The 21971-nt window shown below is 51.4% G+C and overlaps 1 protein-coding gene across 3 annotated transcripts in view; it reads left to right on the top strand.

The window, feature by feature from the left end:
- Positions 1-21971, top strand: part of ARHGAP26 (Rho GTPase activating protein 26) — a 113471-nt gene that overhangs the window by 22549 nt on the left and 68951 nt on the right. For all 3 annotated transcript variants that reach the window (XM_027718573.2, XM_027718574.2, XM_027718575.2), the window contains exons 6-11: positions 1917-2027; positions 2863-2967; positions 3574-3703; positions 4068-4168; positions 6961-7055; positions 15079-15157. In XM_027718573.2, the coding sequence (XP_027574374.1) occupies positions 1917-2027; positions 2863-2967; positions 3574-3703; positions 4068-4168; positions 6961-7055; positions 15079-15157 (621 nt within the window). The remainder of the gene's footprint in view (positions 1-1916; positions 2028-2862; positions 2968-3573; positions 3704-4067; positions 4169-6960; positions 7056-15078; positions 15158-21971) is intronic.

Genomic DNA, 21971 nt, shown 5'->3' on the forward strand with positions numbered 1-21971 from the left:
TGCGTAGGCTGTAGGCAGTGGCTGTGTGCGGGGTGTGTGCGGGCTGTAGGCAGTGGCTGTGTGCAGGGTGTGTGCGGGCTGTAGGCAGTGGCTGTGTGCAGGGTGTGTGTGGGCTGTAGGCAGTGGCTGTGTGCAGGGTGTGTGCGGGCTGTAGGCAGTGGCTGTGTGCAGGGTGTGTGCGGGCTGTAGGCAGTGGCTGTGTGCGGGGTGTGTGCGGGCTGTAGGCAGTGGCTGTGTGCGGGGTGTGTGCGGGCTGTAGGCAGTGGCTGTGTGCGGGGTGTGTGCGGGCTGTAGGCAGTGGCTGTGCGTGGGATGCTGTGCAGGTGCATTGGAGCAGGGCTGGCTGCTGGTGCCATCTGGTGGCATCTCCCACCCCAGACACTGACTTGGACTGTTTCTGGGAAGGCAGGAGGAGGCTGGAGCCCGCTGGAACCAGCTCCCAGTTGGGGTGCTGGGGCCTGCTTCCCCGAGGCACTGGGAAGTGTACATGGTTTTGATGGCTCAGACCCCACCAAGGGGGAGTGCCTTTGAAAGAGTGTCCAGCATGAGGGCTGTGAAATGTGGATGTGACATTCATGGCGTGGTGGAGCACTGGCCCCATTTGGCACCTCCCTGGGGGCTGCCCATCACCATCCCTGCTGGCTGTGGGGCTCTCAGGGTGGGGGCTGCAGGTGTGTGCACAGAAAAGGTGCTGGTGGGTGCAGCATTTCTGGGAATTAACACCACTCATTTCTGAGAGTCTGGAGCTCCACTGGACTCCCTGATTTCCTGAGACAAGAGTGCTTGTATGCAGGAGATTTGGTGGTTTCTGTTTCCTAACCTCTAGCTGTCCACATCTGGAGGGTGATAGCAGCCACATGTGCAACTGCTGTGATGAGGCGGGAAGAGGAGGAGACCATGGGAATTCTCTGCTGCTTTGGCTGTTGACCAGTTAAACAACATGCAGAGTCTAATTTGCCATTTTACTCCTGGCAGACTTACACGATTGCATCATGTTTTCTGCTTTTCAGAACTCAGGTTGCTGATTCCCTCAGCCTGCACACTGTGAGCACAAAAGCTGGTGGCAGGTCAACGAGGGAAACGAGACATTTCATGGGCATGTCACTCAGAGAAGCAGGAACGAGCTGCTTTTCACATCCAGGAGGGTGTTTGCCAGCTGGATTTTGTAAGGGCAAAACCCCAGTGACACTCTCGGTTACTCTATGCGAAGTGTCACTTGCAAAATGTCACCTCAGCAACCTGGTCTGATGGAAGGTGTCCCTGCCCATAGAAGGGGCTTGGAACAAGATGATCTTTAAGGTCCCTTCCAACCTGAACCATTCTGGGATTCTGTGACACATTCCAGGGATGCTTGTGTCCCTCACACTGCTTTTGGTACAGCGGCTCCGGCTCCACTCTGTGTGCGTGACTGGGTTATTTTTAGGCATTGGGATTGGGGCATGTCCCTATTTTTGCTCATTTGGGCTTTCAAAGCAGAGGGGATTTGCTGTCTGCTGATCCACCAAAGTGACATGCTGGTGGTGGGTGTATGTGCCACCTGCCTTTGCCCTGGGATGCTCTGGCAGATCCCGTCATGGTGCTTTCCAGAGAGTGGAGGATTGCCTTTTCTTGTCAAGTATGCAGTGATTTCCCGTTTTCCTCGCCTCTCCTGCGTGTTTTCTGCACAGCTGTCGGGGAGGTGAGAACATGAGTCATAAAAACATTTTTATTGGCTGAAGGAAGATTCATGTGAAGCGTCTTCATGTGAATCAGGTTTATATTTATCACTATGCCATCTGTCCAGTCCATGACTGGGGGCTGAAACTGAATTTGTCCTGCATGGCTATGTTGCCATCAGACCCAGGTGTGCTCTGGTCAGAAGGCCAAGTGTTTCCATTCAGTACTGAGCTCGTGTTTCCTCTCCAATCCATCTGCAGGCAGACAGCCAGGTGGACCAGGTTCGCCAGCATTTCTACGAAGTCTCTCTAGAATACGTCTTCAAGGTGCAAGAGGTCCAGGAGAGGAAGATGTTTGAGTTTGTGGAACCTGTAAGTGAACGCTTAAGCCCCCTCAGCCTGCAAAAACCAGGGGATTGTGTGGTGGAATGGGGAGTCATGGGGAGCTGGGCTGTGGTGTGGGTTGTCCTGCAGTGGGGAAGCTGGGGGCCTCCAGCCTCACCCCACAACCCCTCTTAAAGAGGGAGGTTTGAGGGGGAAAACACTGTGGGAGCCTTGGGGCACAGAGCCATTGGCTTAGTGGCCATGTGTGTGCTGGAAGCATTTCAACATTTATTTTTTTATTGTGGGGACAGTTATTGGGGTGGACTAGGCTTAGAGGCCTGAGCAATTAAAAGAAAAACACTTTCGATTGGGGAAAAAAACCCCAAATTATAATTAACGTTCACAAGGAAAGAAGAGTGCAGAAGTGACAGAAATAAGGAAAAAAATGTTTTCCAAGATGTACCTTTGCCCAGGTGTTAAATCCTTTAAAGCTGCTCTGGGAGGGGCCAGACCTTCCGGTTCTTTGCAAAGGTGATTCCTGCTGATCCAAAAGTAACTCAGAGTTGGAAGAGGCGCAGCATGCTGTGCCTGACCCCTCCTGGCTCTGCTCCTGGTGACTCCAGGGCCTGGGTAATGCAGAAAGGGGGACAGAGGTGTGTGGGGTCCTGGGATGGGGTCTTGCCTTGGCTCTGGGGGAAGGAAACACAGCCTCGCTTTGGGGTCCATCTGGGGAGGTGTGAAGGTGAAATGAGGAGCAGGGCATCTCCCCAGGGCCGACCAGTGAGCCCGGGGGGCTTCAGGGCCCCTTCCCCTCAGCAGCAGCGGCTCTGGGGGCAGCTGTGGGTCTCAACTGACCATCTCCATTCGTTTTGCCCCGACACAGCTGCTGGCATTTCTGCAGGGGCTTTTCACGTTCTACCACCACGGCTACGAGCTTGCAAAGGACTTCAGCGATTTCAAGACAGAGCTGACAATCAGCATCCAGAACGTGAGTGTGCCTGTGCCACGTACCCATTGCTGTCACTGTCCAGCCAAGATAACTCACCTTTTGGTGTATTTTAGTCATAGAACCACAGAATGGTTTGGGTTGGAAGGAACCTTAAAGCTCGTCTAGTCCTAACCCCCTGCCATGGTTCCGCTAGACCAGGTTGCTCCAGGCCCTGTCCAACGTGGCCTTGAACACTTCCAGGGATGGGGCAACCACAGCTTCTCTGGGCAACCTGTGCTAAGGCCTCACCACCCTCACAGGGAAGAATTTCTTTTTAACATCTAATCTAAATCTCTCCTCTTTTAGTTTAAATTCATTCCTCCTTGTGCTATCACTATTTCCTCATGTAAAAGGTCAATCTCCCTCTTTTTTGTAAGCCCACTTAAAGTACTGGAAGCCCTTGCCAGTTATGATAATATTTTTCCCTTAGCTTAAATCCAGGCCCAGGAAGCAAACCTGTCCTGTTGTTGTCAGTGGGCTCCCCTGTCCCATTTCCCACATGGCTGTAAGGACCCAGCTGAAGTCCCACCCCTTGTGGTTCTTCCGTACTGCAGAGCCCTCTGTGGGTCCATGCACTGGAGAAGACATTCCTGTTTTAATTTGCAGACAAGAAACCGTTTTGAAGGAACAAGATCAGAGGTTGAAGCTTTGATGAAGAAGATGAAGGAGAATCCTCACGAGCACAAAAACATCAGCCCTTACACGATGGAGGGTTATCTCTACGTGCAGGAGAAGCGTAGGTGTTGGGGTGGCGGAACTGCCTGATGGGGAATGCGGTGGGTGGGAGTCTGGGGAAGGGGTTTGTCAGGGTGTAGGACACGAAGGCTGGTTCAGCAGGTGCACAATCCTTGAAAGAAAGGGATTGGCCCAATGGGTGGGATGTTAAGGTGGGAATGTGGGAGCCGGGTTCTCTCTGGTAGGGAGAATTACTGCCAGTGCCTCATAAAAGTCTTTCCCCTGAATAGAAGGAGGGTAATAACACTTAATCCAACTGGAAACTGTAGGTACAGGAATGTGTTATGTTAAATGATCATTAAGCATAGCAGGTTGTTAATGGGAGGGCACTGGTTCTGGGAATAAAACCTACATTTGCTCTGTAGGTCACTTTGGGACTTCCTGGGTGAAGCATTACTGCACGTACCAGAGGGAATCGAAGCGGATCACGATGGTACCGTTTGACCAGAAATCAGGAGGAAAAGGGGTGAGTGCTGGCATGGAGCAGGATGGTGTCCCGGGGCTCTGCTGGGAAACGCACAGCACTGCTGGCTGCAGGCTCTCCTGGGAGCCAGACTCTGTCACCTTTATAGCAAGGTGACACAAATGCAGTGAAGTGGGGCATATTCATTCCAGACTGAACAGGTGCCACATAGGGAATTAACTTGTCACCTTGTTTGAGAAAGAAAAAAGACAGAAAGCCCCCCCAAAGCTCAGAGATCTTTGTTTGCCATGTGAACCCACCACACTACAGCGCCATGAGTGCCTGCTTCTCAGTCCCACATTCCTGCTCTAAGACCTGGACAAGAGAACCTCTTCATTATTTTGCTCCTTCCCCAGTGTCTGTAACTTATTCAAGTCCAGGTTGGATAGAGCTCTGAACAACCTGGTCTAGTGGAACATGTCTCTGCCCATGGCAGGGGATTGGAATGAGATGAACTCTTAAGTTCCCTTCCCACCCAAACCATTCTGTGATTCTTTGATGATCCTATGACTTGGCCAATGAAGTTGTTTTGTTTTGGACAGAGCCACAGGAAAGTCTGGAGCTCCCTTCAACCCTGAGGGAATGTGAGGAGCTGGGGGACCAGCAAACACTGTGTGCCCACTGCTCCTGGGGCTGTATCCAGGACTGGCTTTGCTCCTCTATGCTGCAGGAACAATAGACTCCTCCAGAGTATTCCCAGCTGGGACGGTTTGCAAACACAATCCCCTTGCCAGGGAGCGCCTCGGGAGCTGGACAGGCTCCCGCATGGCTTCCTGCTGGGGGGAGGGCAGCCTCTAAAATTAATTTCCTCTTGCCTTGGAGCATCTTCATTAGAGCTCAACATTAACATATCCCAGCCCTGTAATCGTCAGCGGCTGCACAGTGTTTCATCTGGACTCTTCCCATGTCAGGGCTCCCCCTGCACCTGGGGCACAGGCGCTGCGGGCAGCACCCTTAGCCTGTCTCACACCTTGCATGAGCCCCACTCCAGTGCTGTGCCAGGGCCCCACTCCAGTGCTGTGCCAGGGCCCCACTCCAGTGCTGTGCCAGGGCCCCACTCCAGTGCTGTACCAGGGCCCCACTCCAGTGCTGTGCCAGCCCCGCCAGTGCGGCTGCTCACCCAGGACTTGTGACTTGTGCCACCCTGGCATGGAACACTGCCTGTGCCAGGGCAGCTCTGGATGGGCCACAGGGTCTGTTGGTGATGACTGGCATGAGCATCCAAGTGTGGAGCAGCCCAGGGACTTGGGGGCTGTGCTGCAGGGAATTTCAGGATCTGGCTGGAGCAGGTACCAAGGTGCTGCAGGAGGAGACCCATGGCTCATGGGTCACACAGGACACTGCACGTGGTATCAGCCACTCATGACTGTGCCTTGAGCTGTGGCTGGAGCTGGATATTAGTGGGATAGAAGCGGGGGCATTCCCTGAATACTGGACAGGGAGCTGGGCAACGTGGGAGCAGCCTGGTGCTGGCAGCAGGCCAGGCTGGGAGGACCAGGGGCAGGTGGCCTCTGCTGAACCCTGGGGAGATGCACTGCACAGAACTCTCAGGTCTGTGAGCTGGGTTTGTTCTGGGTTCCTTGTCTAGGACATGAGGCTTATTCATATGTTAGAAACCACAGAAGCACGTGAGAACGGTCACATAGGAGTTAGGGCTTCTTCCCCCAAAACGTGGTGTGTCCTGCAACATGGGCAAGGAACAGGAGGTGTTAGAAGCCAGCAGGAAAACTGTGGCATAGTTGCCATCACGGAGACATGGTAGGATGACTGGCACAACTGGATGGTTGCAAACTCTTTAGAAGGGATCAGCAAGGGAGAGGAGATGTTGAGGTAGGACTGTGTGTTGTAAAGTGTTTTGATTGTCTGATGTTGGGGTGGGATGTTTCTGTGTAAGAATCAGGGGGAGTCATCATCCCTGGTGGGATTTAACAGATGTGTAGTTGTGGCATGTGTGGACATAGGTTACTGGAGGGCTTGGCTGTTCTGGAGGAACAGTTGAACTCAGTGATCTTAGTGGTCTTTTCCAACTTAAACGATTCCGTGATTATAAATATATTTCCTAGAAAAATGAGGATGTCAGGGAACAGGGTGGTCAGCCAAGGTGTCATCAGGAACAGCACAGAGAACACAGAAAAGTGTCCGTCTCCAGGAACTCCTTTAGAATTCATTTTCTCTTGAATCATCAGTGGAATTTAACAATTGCAGGAGAAATGTCTGTGCTGGCAGGGGCTGAGCCAGGATTTCCTCCAGCAGAGGACAGCAGTGCACATGGATCCTGCAGGATTGCTGCTCAGCCTGTGGAAATCCAGTACAACTTGGACACAGAGAGGCATTCTCTGGATGAGAGAATGATTTTGTCGTTGCTTTGTTATATAATAAACATTTTAAGGCATGTTTGCTCCTGTTAAGAGTCCTTGTGTGCAGAATGCTGCCAAAAATGCAGCCTGGAGTGAAAACTGACAGCCAGGTCTATGGTGTGTCATTTAGCAATGGAAAATAAAGCTGACTTTGCCCAGAAGTTGTGGTTCAGCATTCCCTGCCTGCCTGAAGCATGGGCTGTGTGATGCTTAATGCACAGATTTGGTCGAGGGCATCCTGAAGGGAAGGCTCCTCCTGAAAGGTTTTGGGCCAAACAAGAGTGAAAAGACTACTCCTTATGTCAGAGGTATAAACAGATATTTCTAACAGGGTGATGTTCCCAAATCCCCCCTGGTTTGAACCTGTTCACTGACAGCGGTGGGTGCTGGGGACAGGCAGGTGTTCTTGGCCTCACCTGCGATTTTGTCTCTTCTCAGGGAGAAGACGAAGCTGTTACCCTGAAATCCTGCACGCGGCGGAAAACAGACTCGATCGAGAAGAGGTTTTGCTTTGATGTGGAAGCTGTGGATCGGTGAGTGCCGAGAGGACACCCCCGGGGTTACGGTGACCGTGTGTAGGGAAGGGCTGTGCTCATCTGCACTTGGCTTTCCTGTGCAGTTTCCATGTCTCTCTTCTCCTTTAGTCATATCCTCTGTGAATGGAAAGCATTAATCCATGGAATCACACCTCTCTCTCAGCCAGGTGCTCTCCGTATATTGAGTTGGTGCTTAAGTTTACAAGGTGCCGAGTTTACTCAAGTCTCTCTGATTTCTATGTTGCTTTAGCACTTCTGCAAGGCTTCGGCCACAGAAGGGAAATGCTTGTCAGTCTGGAAAAGATGCTCTGTGAGTGTTTTGGCAGGGATTTGATGCCTCTTTCCAGCTCTGGGTATGTGTTGGTCAGCTTTTGTGCTGGAGCACGGCTGTTGCTGGTCCACCAGATAATGGATGTCTGGCTCGTGCCTCTGGGCACTTTCGATTCACTTCTTTTTCCTGAAGGAGTAAAATGCTCCTGCTGTGAATTCTCATGTAGCAGCTGAACCAGAGATATGTGTGGATTCATTCTACAGCACCTAGGAATGGGAGCCTGTTACCATATCTATTAGCATTGTGCATGGGTTATGTATATAAACAGGAAAGCCAGGCTGGCGTTTGTATTCCAAACGGAATTAGTCACTGCCTTGGATCTCCCTCGCTGCAGGAAGTTCACATAGTTCACAAAAGCCCACTCCAAAGCCACTCAGTGTCTGTGTCCTCCCAGTTTTCTGCCTGTCAGTGGTCCAGCTGTCCTCCCCTCTGCAGGAATGCCCAGGAGGTCTTGGAAAAACCCCAGCTCATGGAAATCCGAGGTGTTGAATAATGCTGGAAAAACCCACGATGTCTTTCCAGCCTGTGCTTCGGCAGCATTTCGGTGCCAGCCCATGGCAGGGAGGGGTTGGGGTGATGGAGCTGTGCCTGTGTTGGCTGAGGGATAAGATAACCCGGGGCTGCCTCCCACTCTCTGGAACTGTGCTTTCCTCCAGAAAGCTGCAGTATTTCAGCTGACACAGGGATTTTTTTTTCCTCTGCCCTGAGGATATTTTTTTATAATGTGAAAATCAAACTAAAAGTGGGAGGAGAAGAATAGAACCACCACAATAGTTTTCTTCTGTAGCATGTTCAGAGGCAAATGAGCCTTCCCTTGATGTCTGGAGCCTGCCAGGCATGGGATCAGGAGCTTCTCCAGAAATCTGCCTGCTCCATGTAATCATGGCAGGGGAGCGGCACCTAAGGAATTGCTCCTTTCATGTACAAGTTCCTGCTGCAGGAATGTGCTCCTGTCCAAGAGGGCAGGGGAGCAGGATGCCTGAAAGAAAAGGCTGTTTCTTCCCAGTGTACAGGTAGCTCTGCATACTTTGGTTATCAGAATTTTTAATTAGATATCTAAAATATTGATTATTCCCAAGATAAACTAAGAAGAAGAGGAAACAACAGTTTTTGTCATGTCTAAAAGAGAGTGTGATGTGGTCAACCTGTCTCCCTCTTCCTGGGATGGATCTGGGCACCATCAGAGCATTGGGTGATGCTGTCAGTGCCAGGGTTTGCTGGAGATCAGCTTCACCTTGCCTGGCACTCAGGGTTTGGCCTCTTTTACAGAGCCCTGTGTGTCAAGGAATGGTTTCCTTGCCAGTCTGGGGTTATTGGGGCTTGGCAGTGTGTGGGTGCCACCCTGCAACCACCCTGCCAGGCCTGGCCTGGCTTCACTGTGAGGCTCTGGGGACATGGGGGACCTGGAGCTCATGGTGCGGAGGAGTCTGTTTGCAGCTGGAGGTGCTGGGGCTCACCTGGGAGAACCATCCCGCTGCTCCAGAGGGCAGCCAGGCTCAGACAGCAGGGAGTTTTCCTCTCTGGAAGCATCACTTTCCATTTCATGCTGGAGGAGATCATCTCCAGCATAAGGACCCGAGCAGAGGCAAAAACTTCAGCTCACACTCTCCACCCAAGTGTGGGACCACGAATGATGGAGTATCTTTGCCCAAGGACTGGCTGGAGCTGTGCCTGTGTTCACAAAACGCAGAAGGCTGATCTGTGGGCTTTTTTACCTCAAGCTGGGTTTTTTTGGGATAGTTTGCTGCTTTTTTTGGTGGTTTATTATTGTCTCTACTATTAGAGAACTTAGAAAGTTGATGTCTTGTTCCTCAGCCCCATGCAGGAAGTCTGGATACAATGAAGGCAAACATGCCCAAGGTGCTTTTCTGTCTCCCATATGCACTGGGTTTGACTTACAGCACTTCTCCCCTTTTGCAGGTGTGACTCAGTTACTCATGTCACTTGTTGCTGTGGGGACAACATGAAGTCCATTTCCTTCCCAGACTCTCCTAAAGCCTATTCAGTCGTGTTTTAAGCTCTCTGTGCATGGACTGGCTTAGTTCCAGTTTGTTTCATTTTGGCCTGACAGGTTGTGTCCGAGGTTGTGTGTGTCTCACCGACTGTCTGTGCTGACTTGCAGGGTGCTGTGGGACACAGTGTGATCCCGGTGCTACGCTGACACGGGCACAGGGGCCGGGAGCTGGAGCTCCTGGATCTCTGTACAGCCTGGAGGTGGCAGCCTCGGCCGGTCCTTCTCGAAAAAGTCATCGCACAGAAACGAGCTTGTTGTCAGTGTTGCATTTTGGGAAGCTGGTACTCAGGCATGGGGTGCAGGGCTGGAGTTTATAAATAACACCCTAAATAGCAACAGCTAAGCTTGTTAGGGGGGGAAAAATGTGGTTTTTTTCTCCTGTAAAGATGATTCAGCATTGTTGAGATGAAAAACTGGAGCCTAATCTGTTATTACAGCATTGCTTCCTTGTCACAGAATTACAGAATCCCAGAATGGTTTGGGTTGGAAGGGACCTTAAAGCCCAACTTGTTCCACCCCCCTGCCATGGGCAGGGAGACCTTCCACTGGACCAGGTTGCTCCAGGCCCCATCCAACCTGGCCTTGGCGTTGGCAAACAGTTCTGTTGTTCACTGTAGCAAGTTTTTTATTGCTTTGTTACAGCAAAATTAGCCCCAGAATGGTGTTCTAGTGTCTAACTGAAATACACCCCCAGTGTGATGGATACTGTGTTTTATTGTTAATGCTCTTTTTTCATTAACTAAACTTATTTGCAGTCTCTGCATATTAAATCAGGTTGTAAACAAAGCAAACAGGGATGACAGCCAGTGTCTTACAAAATGAGCCTGAGGAGGAGGAGTATCTCATTTGACTGATGACAAAAGCTTTGTCATTTAGGATAATGTAGGTCACTGCTCTAGGCCAGAAGCGAAGTGCTTCTACGTGCCAGTTGGCTTTTATGGGAGCAGGAGGTTTTCAAAATGGGGAATTTGGTCTCCTGGTCGTTCATGAAGGCAATGAGCTCTGCAGGTACCACCGTTCCCCTGGGCTGTTCCTGAGGGGTCTTGGCACTGTGCTCTGTGGGCAGTCTGATTGTAGAATAGAATCCCAGAATCACTGAAGTTGGAAAAGACCTCCAAAATCATTGAGTCCAGCCTGTGACCAATCCCTACCTTGTCAACCAGACCAGAGAGCACTGAGTGCCATGTTCCTTGAACATCTCCAGTGGTGGTGACTCCACCACCTCCCTGGGCAGCCCATTCCAATGTTTGGCAACCCTTTCCACAGAGAAACTGTTCCTGAGAGAAGAATTGGCATGGCAATGGCTATGTGGTTGCCTTGGGGTGAGTGAGCTGCCAGGCACCTGCCAAGCATTCCCCTGACCAGATGGTTTTCCCTAGGAAGACTGTTGGCCTTGCTCTGGGTAAGCACCTGACAGGTCTGCATGTCTCTGAGAGCCACCCTGACCGTGGCAGGACCTTCTCCCCACTTCCCTGTGCTGAGACTGGGCGGCTGGCAGGGACCCCACCTCTGCTGGTGTCCGCAGCTCTCGCCGGTGCTCTGGACAGCACGTGCAGTTCAACTTGTGCTTGTTCCTCTGCCAGTGTCGCCTTTCCAGTGACCTTTAAAACAAAGCATTGGGGGGTTGTCACAGGCGGGCTGGTGATGAGGGATGAGGCTCCTTTCCTTGTCAGCGGCCACAGGGACCCACAGAACGTGCTGGTGGTTGTTGTACTGATGGTGCTTTAAGCTCCACGCGGACACTGAGACTTTCTGAATTCAGGAACACAATCTTCCCCTTATTTCCATCTTTCCTCATCTGTGTTTTGGGTCCACATCTGACTGCTGGTGCCCTGGCCCGTGGCTGTGGGGACTTGTATGGGGTCCTTGCTCTGCTCAGATTGGGACCGTGAAGACCTCTGCACGTTCGGCTCTGCTCAGCCCTCAGCCCCTCTTATGAATCTACTCTTACACGTTTTCATCCAGCAGTTTAGATTGTCTCACTGTGATAAGCTGCTATAAGAGTTGGAAGTTCTTATCTGTTTCTATTGCTTTCCTTATTTATTTGTTTTTCTGGAAGAAGGAAAAGCTATTGGACTTTCTCATTTTCTCGGCATGCTTAGTCACAGCTCCTTAAGGCCAGGCTGTTTGTCACAAAAGCTGAGATATTGAGAAAATTCAAATTTCCTGTGTGGTCTCATATGGAAAAATCTTCCATTTTTAGATTGTAGCATATTGAAAATATACTTTCTTGTGAAGTGTTTGCCATGTTCTGCTGTGGTCTCACCCTCCTGCACCCACTCCATTTAGAAATGGGTTCCTTCTGATTCCAAATCTCCACCTTGCATCCCAGAAGAAGGCAAAGGGGTTTGGTGCCTGGAGGTGGAAATGCAGGATGCAGATCAGGAATGAATGAGCAGGTCCTTGATCTTGTTTGACACAAGAGCTCCTGTTTGTGCATCTTGGATGACAGATCCAAGAGGGCATCCTGCTGTCCCGGTGCCACTGTTGTGGGCTGGCTGGGATTGGCAGGCTCCTCCGTGTGGATCTGGGTACCTACCACATAAGGTTTTGGGAGAGGATGGGAGCTGCCCCGCAGCAGAATGTGTATTTGCTGTGTATTACCTGTGTAAATAATTATCTGTATAAATGACCCCCAGTATTCAGGGTGATTTGTTGGGGGAGGGGACAAGGACAGATCCATTTTGTTTATCTTTTGGAAAAGTAAGTCACAGCAGGATATCTACCCCATCGCTGGATAGCTGAGATATCCCTAATCTAACAAACACACTTTGGGAAGTAGTTGATCTTCCAGGAGACTCGGTGAGGACTCCATGAGGATGAGGCTGACTGCAGGCAGTATTTCAAGGCGGGCTGATGCTGACAGTGTAGGCAGGAGGCTGATCCAGCGCCAGCCATCAGACCTGGCTGTAAGCACAGGGTACTCCGTGGGCATGGGCCACATCAATTATGAATGAGGTGTAATGTGTGGGTGCATTTTAAATTTATCACAGCCAGGAAGATGGTTCTGCTCAGGAAAGTGATGCAATGGGTGCCCTGGCAAATAAACACTGGGGGAGGAAATGCAGAGCTATTTGCAAGGGAAATTTGGCTTAATTCAATTTTGCGGCCCCTCCCCTCGTGCTGGTAAAGAAGTTTGACTTTGAAGTGAAGCCAGAGGAGTTGTTTGTTATCTGCTCAGACTCAGAACAAACATTTTCGTGTTATCACCTCTGCCCTGCTCTGAGGGAACCTGGCACGTCAGATACCAGCACTGCCACACCAGGACCAAACGCTGCTGGTACTCTGCTCTGGTGTAAATGGAGGGTTTAAAATTCTTTGTTTTAATGTCTTGGCTAAAGAGACATAAATCCCAATATTTTATTTTCCTGTGTCTCCCTAGCTGAGCAAGAGCCCTTCCAGGGCTTTCTACCTGGGATATCTGTGCCTTCAGCAGCAGTTTGGCTTAAACTCAGACTTAAGCCCTGGCTTAAGCGACCATTCAGCTCCCCAGGTACCAGTTGCTTTGTACCTGCACAACAAGGAGCTTTGTGCCGTGTTTTGAACGTATTTGCTGTTGGATGTGGAGCATTTTCCCTGTCAGATGGGGCAATGGTTAAGTGGTTTCCTCTTCCCTTCAAAGTGAGTAAACTTCCAAACCACTAAGCTGGTGAGTATTGACTGACTCACCAATGGGATTAACAGAGATCAAGCACATTATGTCTGGTTTTCTTGGACCCGGGCTTGGTGCAAGGCTGAGCACACGGCATCCACTGGTGGGACAATGCTGAGCTGCTGCACGTGCTGAAAGCCAATGGCTAGGTGGGTTGGATGGGGAGCTGAGTCAGGGAGAGGGTTTAATCCTCTGTTCCTTGCCTGTACGTGCCACAAAGCAATAGAAGACGGGCCAAACCCACCACTTGAAAGCCCCCGTTGTTGTTTACTCTTCTAACAGAGGACTGGCTCTTATCAAGGACCAAAAGGCTTCTGCAGACTGCTGGTGCTGCTCACGTTCTCCTCCTGAATCACCCTTGGGAAGTGCAAGTTGCAAATCACCCCTCTTCCCAGGCTTTATCAGTTTTTGAGGATTTAGTTCTGAACAGAGCCTACGTGCTCTGTGGAACACTCTGTGGAACACTCCTGCTCTCCGCAGGCGGTTGGCAGCTTCCAAGGTTTAATCACTCTTCCCACCTTGTGCCCTGGCATCCTGGTATCCCAGAGCAGTGATCCTGACTCGTCTGCCATTCTGGAGCCTTGTGTTTTGCCATGAGTGGGAAGAGCAGTGTCAGAGGTGTGTCATAGTTCCCGTGGATGAAACCCCAGGAGCAGAGAAGCACCAGCAGCCCCCCCGAGCCTGCTGAGCCACGCGACGCTCGGGCCGTGCCTGTGTCTCCCCGTTGCCAGGGATTCTGCCTGCTCTCCTCCAGCAGGAATAGCTGCTGTGCTCTGCTAATGCGTCTGAAAATAGCCCGTGAGGAAGCAGCAGGGCTAGAGCAGACACCCAGAACAGATCTCACTGTCTGGCTGAGCCTGGGGGCTCTGCCCAGCCCTGCTGGGGGAGCAGCAGTGGCGCAGGACGCAGCCACCCCTTAGGAGCTGGAGACCCAGTTCAAAGACATGATGCTGAGGAGGTACAGCAGTAGCCGGGCTGTGTGTGGGGATCAGCTGGCTATGGGATGAGCTGGGATGTGGAGATGGAAATCCTGACAGGTTGCAGCCAAGCGAGGTGCAGTGAGTCGCCAGCCCACGGCGTGGGAGCACAGTGCAAACACGCACCATAACTGAGGTTGTGCAAACACTCTCCAGCGTGTTAAATACATCCTGACCTTGCTGGTCGTGCTTATCAGAGCACGTAATTGAGGTTTAACTCCTTGCATGGAAAGGATGTAGCGTCCACTCCGGAGCGTGGAGGTGGCGTTGGCCTTCGGGCGAGGGCGGGACCAGTGCTGTCCTCTGGCTCCTGTACTGTGTGTGCAGCGCTCAGGCCTTTCCCCTTCTCATTACAATAAATGAGCCATCATTTTCTGGAGGCTGGATTTACAGGGCAGCTCAGGGCTGTTGTGTGTGTGTGATGGCAGGGGCAGGACCAGCACCCTGGGGCAACCAGGGCTCCTGCAGTGCTCCCCTGCTGCTGGAGGGGTGCACAGACCAGGATCACCTCGCTGCCACTGCTGCCTGTGACAGCAGGGTATGGGCAGGGTCAGGGCACTGGGACAGCTGTGCTGGCACCAACATTCTGGGGATGTAATGCTTCTCACAGCAGAAGGTCCCCTCCATGAGCTGGTGCATGGGGTGGTGGTGGGACATGGAGGGCTGGGATGTGTGGGGCTCCTGCTTGCTTGGTTACCTTCCTTGGTTACCTTCCTTGCCTTCTTCTGTTGCTGGATGGACCTGCTTAGCCCAGGGAAGGCTGAGGGCCAGAGGAGGAATTTGGCATCCAGCTCTTACACTAAACCCACTGGAAAGGTGTGTCAGTCATTGGAGATGTCCTCTGCTTGCTGGCTGATCCTGGTCAGGACCTGCAGGGATGTCCATGGAGAGGTCAGACTGGGCTCAGCCCCATTTGCTGGAACTTGGCTAGAAAGAAGCTTGTCCTCTTTCCCTCTTCTTCTCATGGGAAATTTATCTTTGCTTATTTTATTTTATTTTACTTTCCATCCGGCAGTTTATTTACGGCGTCCCCTTTCTCTCTGCAGGCCGGGTGTCATCACCATGCAGGCGCTTTCGGAAGAAGACCGGAGGCTGTGGATGGAGGCAATGGATGGCCGGGAACCGGTGAGCAGAAATATTACCCCAAAAGCAGAGAAAATTGTGGAGAGCTTCTGGTAGCCCAGGGCAGATTGTTTGCTGCGGATCCCACTGTCACGCAGCACTTGGCAGCCGGTGTGAGAGCTGTATCTGTGGGGCAGCTCCTGCCTCCTGCCAAGAGAATAGTTTAATCCCTTGGTTAAATATTTGAGGTAATACTGTATCTCCTGTGCTTGGATTGCTTGAAGGTGCGGTGGAGAGGAGGAGGGTAGGCTTGGCCAGCACAAACACGCTGCTCTGCCGTGCTGAAAGGAAAACATGGCAAAAAGAGCAGTGGAAGGAAATATGCTGTAGATTTCCAGGGCTTTTTGAGTCCTGCGACTCCTTGGCAGCCGTTTCTCAGTCTGGTAGAGAATTGCACGTTTCGTGTGAGCGGAGGAGCGTGGCCCCTGTTCCCCGTGTTTGCTCTTGCCCTGCCAAAGGCTTCCTCACCTCTGGAAGGGATTCTGGAGTTTTGCAGGTTGTTAGTTTTTGTTTTTGAATGCGTTTTCAAACCTTCCTGCCTGCTCAAAAAGTTGGCCGGTTCCAAGCGGGTCCCTCGGAGGGTGCAGGTGCTGGTGTGGCCCGTCCTGGCTCGGCATGGGGGCTCTCCCATGGCACACACGGCACCACCGAGCAGCCAAGACACCATCCTGTGACCTTCATTCCTTGGCGTGGCCAAAAGCATATCAGGACACGGAAAGAAGCCGTACACAGAGCCAGAGCAGCCCAGGCTGTTCCATGACAGCTCATGTGGTTTGGAGTTGGGTGTCGTTGCTCCAGGCTCGAGTCAGGCTCTGGCAGTTGGAGTGGAGTCCATGTGGCAAACGGGATGTCAGATCCCAGCACAGCCCACTGCCTGATACTGGTTTGAGCAAATCCCCCCAAATCCATGGAAAGGTTCTTATTTACCACAGAAAATGTTCATTGAAGCCAGGTGAGGTGTGGATACATGGGGTTGTTCCGAGAGTGCTGGAAAGCACGTGCTGGGCTTAGTCAAGCACTTGCTTTTAGAACGTGCAGCGGTTCAGAGATCAGGAGGCTAGGTGTGGGAGGCTGCTGCCCTGCATTTCAGGGAAAGGATTGCATTGTGCATTACAGCCAGGTCCCAAACTGGAATCGTAGATCCATCACGTAATTCAGGTAGGATGGGAGCTCATGAGGTTTCTAGTCCAACCTCCTGCTCAGAGCAGGTTGCTCGGGGTATTACCTGGTTGGGACCTGAGAGCATCCAAGGGAGGAGAGGGCACAGCCTGCATGGGCTCAAGCCTGGCTGCTTCCCCGGCCTCCTTGTCCCCTGACTGAACCTCTTCTGTTTGAATTTTCACTTGCCCAGAGAACCTGGGGCTGCCCCATCTCTGGAAGTGTTCAAGGCCAGGTTGGACATGGCTCGGAGCAGCATTGTCTAGTGTAAGATATCTGCCAATGGCAGGGAGTTAGGATTGGATGAACTTTAAGGCCCCTTCCAATCCAAACCATTCCATGATTCGATGAATCTGTGACAGCCTCTGCTCCCTTTTTCAATCACCTGTTGAAACCTTTGCTTGGGATGACCAGCCAGCTCCTCCACCTTGACTCTTGAGCCCTGGGAAAGCTGTACTGAGAAAACCCTCTCCAGCTCTGGGTGCCAGCTGTCTTGATCCCTCTTAAATGAACCCCTGCTTTGATTCTGGTTGCACCTGGAGACCAAATAGATAATATTTTCCATTTCTTCAGAAGCAAAATGTACATTGTTGCTCCCAGTCTGAGCGGAGCCTTATCCTCCTCCAAGCCTGCTCACCTGCTTCCCACTGCCCACCTCCACTGGGAGCTGCTGTTGCAGGGATGGGAAACCCAGTCACCTGCAGCAAGAGCTGCCAGAATATGGTCATCCAGTTGTGTGTTGACCTGCGGATGTTACCAGGATGCGACACAAGAGCAGAGCCACTCTGTAGAGGTGCAGACAGAGATTTTGGGTGCTTGCAAAATGCTGTGCATGTGAAAGGAGCTGTGGAGCAACCAGTACAGGACTGCCTGGATTATCCTGTTCCAGAATGTGGTTATGAGAACTCCTTCAAAGACACGCAGGTCTTCGTGCCGCCTGTGTGTTGCTGTTCCTCTCTATCGTGCCCATCAGCTGAGGGCAGCCTGCTCATCCAGCGTGTCAGGGGTTGTGGCTGCGCATTAATGCAACACTTCATGGCACTTAAATGCTAATGGCTTAAACTGGCCTTCCAGGTGTGGAGTGGGAGCCATGGGAACACAGCCCATATGGAAACAGATCCAAGAGGCACTTTACTGACGAAGGTGGTGCGTGTTGACAGATGAGGCACCTCCTTGTCCTCAGATATCCTCCTCCATCCATCAAAAATGGAGTTGTGGGCTGTTCTGTTTGGGTTCTTATCTCACAACACCAGGGTGTGGTGTGTTACCTCTCCACAGAGATTTCCTTGAACAAGAGACAAGGATTTAACCTTTAAACTCCTAGAAATATCCATCCTATGCTTTGACTGTGTTTCTGTAACCAAAGAACCCTACTGGAAAGGATGTCTGGTTTTCCTTTGACTTTACTGTTGAGTGTGGGGAAGGCTTGGCACAGTGGGGGCAGTAATTCCATGTGCAAATTCAGGCTGTGAAGAGATTAACGTGGACTGGAGTTCGTTTCCTAATTATAATGAAGAAAGTAAACCCAAATGTCAAATTACATCTTAGTGAGATCTAAACATAGAATGTGGCTGCATTAGCCAAGACATTTGTCACAACTTGAGAAGATTTATGCTGTATCTCACAGCCGGAGCAGCCTCCAGACAACTCTCATTGCGCCGTTAACTCTTACCACTTGTTATTAATTTGGATAAACCCCCTATGTTGACTTTGGGTTTTCTTTGGTATTACAGAAGCTGGAAATAGGAGAAACTGCTAACTCCCTGACGGGTCAGTGGTGTTTGGTTTTATTAAGATACTGAGGTCAGTTTCCTATGGATTTTCTCCTCTGGTGATGAAGTTTGCAAATGCGGATGGTGGAGGCCAGAGTAATTCTGAAACTTCCTTAGAACCTGAGTCAGGAATAAAAGCTGTGTTGGCTGATTGTGGTTGTGGTGGGCTGCAAGATTAGGAGAGGCACAAATTAGACAGTGTGTTTTGTGGCAAAGAACAAGGTAAGCATTTTGGTAAGGTTGTGGCTTTCTTGCCAAGCCTGTAGCTAGAGTGGAAGAGGAGGCTCAAGGGAGACTTTATCCCTCTCTACAACTCCCTGACAGGAGGGGGGAGCCAGCTGGGGGTCGGGCTTTGCTCCCAGGGAACGAGGGACAGGACAAGAGGAAATGACCTTAAGCTGTACCAGGGGAGGTCCAGGTTGGACATCAGGAAGAATTTCTTCCTAGGAAGGGCTGTCAGGCATTGAAAGGGGCTGCCGAGGGAGGTGGTGGAGTCACCACCACTGGAGGTGTTAAAGGATTGACTGGGTGTGGCACTCAGTGCTCTGGTCTGGTTGATAAGGTGGGGATCCGTCACAGGTTGGACTCGATGATCTTGGAGGTCTTTTCCAACGTAAATGATTCTGAGACTGTGCCAGCCTGGAGAGATGTCGGTGCCCTGCAGCTGCTCCCCACTAGATGGCAGCTGAGACCGGCCACTCATGGCACTTGTGACGTGGGGCTGGGCCAGGACCCCCCCACGCTCCCAGGCTCTGCGGCGTTGCTGGGGCTGCCCCTCACCCCTGTCCCGGGGACTGGAGGTCTGAGGGAGGGACGTGCCCCCTGAGCCTGCCCCCAGTTCCTGCATTTGGGCTGCTTGGGGTGGGGACAGCACTTGCTTCCCAGCTTTATCCCTGAAACCCGGCACAATCCCAAATCAGAGCCACTTCTCCCTCCTGCCACTACACAAGAAACCGATAGTTTTGGGATGGCAGCGTTTAATCTGGGTACACTGAGGGAAGGAGACCTTTAGAAGGGTACACAGATCTTCAGAACCTGTCAGGTCTCTGGGCTTCTCCCTCCGTAGCCGTGGGTGTCTTTCCCCTCTCCCTGCCCCTCCATGTCCCCCCAGCCTGAGACTGAGTGCTGACCACTGCCACCGTTCTGGGAGCCATGCTGTGGTGGTGGTGGTGGGTTTGGGTTGGTGAGAGGAGCAGAGTGAAGCAGCAGCAATGTGGTCGCATCTCTCCACCCACTGCCAGCCTGGGACCATGGGGCAGGACTCCCTTCCCTGCGGGTTTCCCACTCAGGGTCTCTGTTGGTTCATCCACATGGGCTGGGTGCAGTGGCTCTCCAGAAGCTCTGGCCATGCACCAAGGCTGGTGGTGATGGGTGGGATGATGCCTCTGGAACTCCCCATGCTGTGGTCCTGTTCCCAACCCTGCAGCCACGCTCCTGGTGGGACAACAGGTCAGTGGTCCAGGAGCTCCTTCACCCCTGCCGCTCTGGAGATGCTGTGTGGTGTTTGTGTGCCCAGCAGTGACAGCAGAGCCCAGCCCCGCATTCCTGCCCAACGCACGTCCCGCCTCCTCCTTGGATATTGCTGCTGGGAATTCTTTCTGAAATTGTTTTTCATTTTCCTTGTCTAATTATACAAAATGGTGAGGGATTTATTTCCCAATGGAAATGATGTCTTTTGAACTCACTCCAGTGCTTTCAACCTCGGCATTCCTGTCATTTTGGCTCATTCAAAAAATAAATTAACTTGAAGGACTTTGGTTCCAGCGCCCGTGTGGCTGCTGGGGAACAACCTTGCACCCACCACACCCCTTCCCAACCCCCCTCACACTGGGCTGGGACTCACTGGAGCTGCAGATCTGCTTTACCCTTTTAATTCACTCCATCTAAGTTGTCAGAGATGGCAGAAAAATCCTCACCCAGAGCATCTTTGTGTACAGACGGTGTCTTTGACTGAGTTCTCTTTGCACGGGGAGCCCATGGACAAGTGTTGGAGTGATCACCGTGTTCTTCCCCTCGCTCTCCTCAGGGCTGGGTCTGTGTCTGTCTCTCCAGCTTGTTTCCTCACAGCCTTTTCCATGCTGATCTTTGTACGCTCCCGATCCCACAGACGTGTGTTTTTGTCAGCTTTCTGGAGAAGATGTTTTTATTGTGTACACTTTATCTTGCAGGTTTTCATGGCCTTCGTCCTGCCTGGGTTTGTTTTCTTATAGCAAATTTTTTTTTTCGTTCTCCATGACCTGAGTCATTCCCATTGTTGCTTTTTCATCTCCCTGTCTCTCTCTCTTTGCTGAACAGAACGTTTTTTCCCCGCTCTGCCTGCTCTTAATCTCTAAGTTCACCCAGTGAACTTTCCCTGAACTGGAGCTCAGTCTCTCCATGCTTTGCGAGCATCCGTGCTGCCTCCCAGCGCAGCACCACTGCCTCGGTGGAGCCACACTGGTGGTGAGTCCCACTGGGCCCCAACCTGGCCCAGGGGAGCTTCTGCTTGGCCTATTTTTGCATCCCAGACTTCAAGATTATTGCCCCAAAAAATGCTTAGTCTTTTTTGGAGACAAGGTGGTAGCAGAGGATCCTCAGAGAATCAGCTGGAGCTTTCAGATGGAATGATGCATCACATTCCATGTTAGTTCTTGTATCACATGCTCTTCTCACTGTTCCCTCCCTCTCCCTCCCCTCTTTGGTAACTCATTTAAGCCTGTAATAGCAGTAACTTTACATGGAGTTCATAAGCTTTTATTTTGCTTCTAAAGCACTTAAGCCAGTGAGGTCTTAAGCCTTGACTTCAGGCTTTTATTCCTGGTTCCAACAACTGCTGCTTCACTGGCTGTCGTCTCGCCCAGCCACAGTCACCACTGGCTGCAGGCTGGCAGGTTTTGTCCTTTTCTTAAGCTACTTGGCTGACAGAGAGAACAGTACTGAGAGAAGCATTCTAGATGATTTTTAAAGGAGAAAAGAGCCCTCTGGATTGCTTTTACACACCTAAAAGTGCTGTGCCACCCAGTTTTGGCAAGTTTGTGACCTCTTCTTCCTGCTGTGTTGCTGGGGATATGCAGGAGCAGAGCAGTAGCTCTCCTGTGAATACCTCATAATTTCTTTAATGCATTCCTTGCTCTTCCTTGGGGGTCTGTGCTGCAGAAATTGGCTACGAACATTTGGCTTTGCCTGAAAATGGGTTCAGTTGGTCCCAGGAGACCAGCTGGGTTTCACTCTCCCTTTGGCAGATGATGTTGGCTCTGCTGCATGTCTCCTCCCATGTTGTGCCACTGCTGATACCCCGCAAGGGAAACTTGCAGAGGGGTGAGAAATGGGGATGTGAGTGTAGGTCCCATCAACGATCCACAGGACATCATACAACACTCATCTCCCCTGTGGGACACCCACCAACTCTGCTGCTCTATGGGTTTGGGGTTTTGGGGGTTCAGGCCAGAGGTGAGCGTGGTGGTGAGAGGTGGGTTAAGTTTGCAGAGTTCCTGGGGAATGGTGGTTAATTGAACCTGGATTGCAGCACAGTGTGTGGAACAGGACGGATCAGCTGCGTGTGGCAACTTGTTTGTGAGTCTGGGCCTGGAGAGGTGAACCAGCCTAAGGGAAGGGTGCAGAGGGGTTACATCCAGGGATTTCGTTGCATAGTTTGGTGAGAGCTTGCTGTCCACCCTTTGGCTGTGCTGGCACCAATGTAGGGAGGCACAGAGCCTTGGCTGGAGTGACAGATCAAAGAGTGTGTACTCGCTTTGCTTTCCTCTGCTCTTCATCACCTCTACTTAGAATTATTTGATCAGGCAATTCAAGAAACATGTAGAAATTCAGGGAATAGCTTGTTTTTAGGAGAACAAACTCCCCTGCCAATTTGAATAGACTATTAAGAGTATTATTTCCTACTTTAAATT

This window comes from Pipra filicauda, unplaced genomic scaffold (assembly GCF_003945595.2).
Source record: "Pipra filicauda isolate LSUMZ 115617 unplaced genomic scaffold, ASM394559v2 scaffold3_size10097308_pilon, whole genome shotgun sequence".
NCBI classification, from domain to species: Eukaryota; Metazoa; Chordata; class Aves; order Passeriformes; family Pipridae; genus Pipra; species Pipra filicauda.